Raw genomic sequence first — 2561 nt, 5'->3', positions numbered from 1 at the left:
TTATACCTTCATTTCATTTATTCAACATTAAAAGTCATGTGCATTACAGAAGATGTTAGTTGGATGTAGTCAGTACATGACACCCGGGTAGGGCATACTGATGTTTACGCGGGCTCGTGACAAATTTAATTGTAAATATATGTCGCGTGAGACATATTAGTTAGTTAGTTAGTGCTTCTGGGCATTTTCCGCAAATCGACAACCATTGTTCCTATTTTGCGTGAAACGAGGTAGCGCTACTCTAACCACCCCAGCTCCTCCACGAAGCCTAGCAAAGTTTTCAGGTTGCTAATTGCCTCTCCTAGTGTGCACGGATTCCCTAGGTATTTGTTCCTGTATACTTCTACCTGTTTGCAGTCTAGGAGAATATGTTTTGTTGTTTCTTCTTCTTCCATGCACGCTCTGCACATGGGGCTGTCTGTTTTACCCATATTGTGTAGGTGTTTGTTAAGTGTGTTATTATTACTATTTTACGTAGTTGATGTCTAGGTGTTTTCAGTAGTATTTTGGTGAGTTTGTGGTTCAGGAGGTAACCCATGGAGTTTACGGAAAAAGAAGCGTATGAATGATTTTTGCAGCCTCTCATACATAAGAGTGTACGTACTGATGTTTACGCAGGCTCCATATTGTCGCGGTGGATTCAAGTCAGCTTCGAACATATGCGTTGTTTAATATACTAAGGGTATTTTGCGAGTTTGATATTTACATATTTGTGACAAATTTAGTTGTAAATGAATGTCTCGCCTGACATATTAGGGCGATTGGTTATTGTAACTGTTACTATTCCACCAGCTGCAGCATTGAAAAAAAATGTTACATTTGACATATCAGGGCAATTGGTTAGTGTAACTGTTGTTATTGAACCAGCTCCAGCATTGAAAATAAATGCAACGTTTGACATATTAGCGCAGTTGGTTATTGTAATTGTTATAATTGCACCAGGTTGATCATTAAATATAAAATTAACATTGGACATGTCAGGGCAATTGGTTATTGTAACTGATCTTGTTCCACCAGGTCCATTAGGGTAATGAAAATTAACATTTCGCATATTAGGGCTATTGGTTATTGTAACTGTTCTTAATAGCTGTATAGGCTGAGAATATGTTACACCAAGTGCAGACTGTGACCAATCTCCAATCTGGCGGCAGTGTACATTGGGGGTTGATAATAATAATATAAGGAAAATATAATAAAGATAATGAGCAATTGGCAGTGTTCTAGATTTTGCGTGGGTATCCATCTTGATTTTCTCGGGACTACAATGCTCAGTGTAAACTGGAGGGTCACCGGAGCCTGGCTGTAGATCTGTGTAAAGTGATTCATGTTGCTGGTGTGATGGTGATAAGGCTTCGCGTACATCTTCATGAGATATGGCTGTTATAATGCTCTCATGCGGTGCGCCGACCACGTCGGCTTCAGTCACGCCCGGGTGCTGCGGCAGCAGGATTTCTAGCTCCGCTGGGACCCCCTGCGGAACGGAAATATTTAACTCTTATAAGACATAAGTGTGTCACTTTAAAATAAAGTTCAAAATCAGGCGAGAAATGGGGAAAAAACTTATAAAGGCTTAATAAATCGTTTGTAACTTCATTTAGAATACTAATTCACTTTTATTTAAAGTAGCCTGCCGTGGTATCAGTTAATGCATCCCTGAATTTCATCCACTAATCTTGCTTAGGGATATCTATCTTTGAAGGAGAGCTAGTCCCGGAAAAGGTAAGTAACTATACAAGTATAGAATTGTGTGAGCATGAAAAAGGCATCCAAAGAAATTCCCCTCATTGGGCGCGATTTGCCGATATCGGCTTCTTTTGTTTATTTTTTAACGAATGGAACTGTCTTCTGACATTCCCATAACCCACAGGGGAAATTGAGCCTTAAATAGGCGAGCTGAGCGTTTGATGTTCTCTAACTACCAGGCGTGTGTCGACCACGCGCGTCGAATGATAGTTACAACAGTTCTTTCAAGTCATATGGTTGGGCTTAGTTAGAAAAACAGTTGAAGAAATATGTTTTACCGTATTTTTATTAATTAAATCCTAAATTTGTACTTTACATAATAAGGCTGGTATTTAAACATAAAATACATAAAATTTGCCTGACTAATAAAGAATTTATTATAAAACAAACTCTTTATCTCACGAGCGTCTAGTGATAACATACTGATTGCATTAAAACACTAAATGACGCAACATCCTCAAAATTAATATTAAACATATATACTTAAGTATAAAAGAAATTAAGACACCAGACAATACTCGTAATGTACTTACTAAGGCGTCTTTATTTCCTCCCTTCTTCAGCTGGTCAAATAAAGACTGTGGGTACGACAAGCGAGCTGGAAATTGGCGTTCCTCCAGCCCGTAAACAATATTATTGTATATAGATACAGCCATATTCCTTTATTTAATATACTTCGGCCAGGGGACAGACGTGAACTAACCTGAGTAAATTACACTACCACTTGAATTGCTTATATAGACTAATTTCGATAAAAATATCATTACAGCCGATTAACGCGGGATAAGTAAGATAGCAACTGTAGCGTGTGCACTCAG

The 2561-nt window shown here is 38.4% G+C and overlaps 1 protein-coding gene across 1 annotated transcript; it reads right to left on the bottom strand.

Annotated features, from left to right (window-relative positions):
* Window positions 1-2561, bottom strand: LOC133530310 (uncharacterized). Its single transcript, XM_061868205.1, has 2 exons — window positions 2277-2561; window positions 1-1471 (listed from the first exon to the last, which is right to left on the bottom strand). The coding sequence occupies exons 1-2, from the start codon at window positions 2397-2399 to the stop codon at window positions 722-724; spliced, it is 873 nt and encodes a 290-aa protein (XP_061724189.1). The 5' UTR covers window positions 2400-2561; the 3' UTR covers window positions 1-721.

Source organism: Cydia pomonella, chromosome 22, assembly GCF_033807575.1.
Source record: "Cydia pomonella isolate Wapato2018A chromosome 22, ilCydPomo1, whole genome shotgun sequence".
Taxonomy (NCBI): Eukaryota; Metazoa; Arthropoda; class Insecta; order Lepidoptera; family Tortricidae; genus Cydia; species Cydia pomonella.
This window is presented reverse-complemented; position numbering and strand designations above follow the sequence as displayed.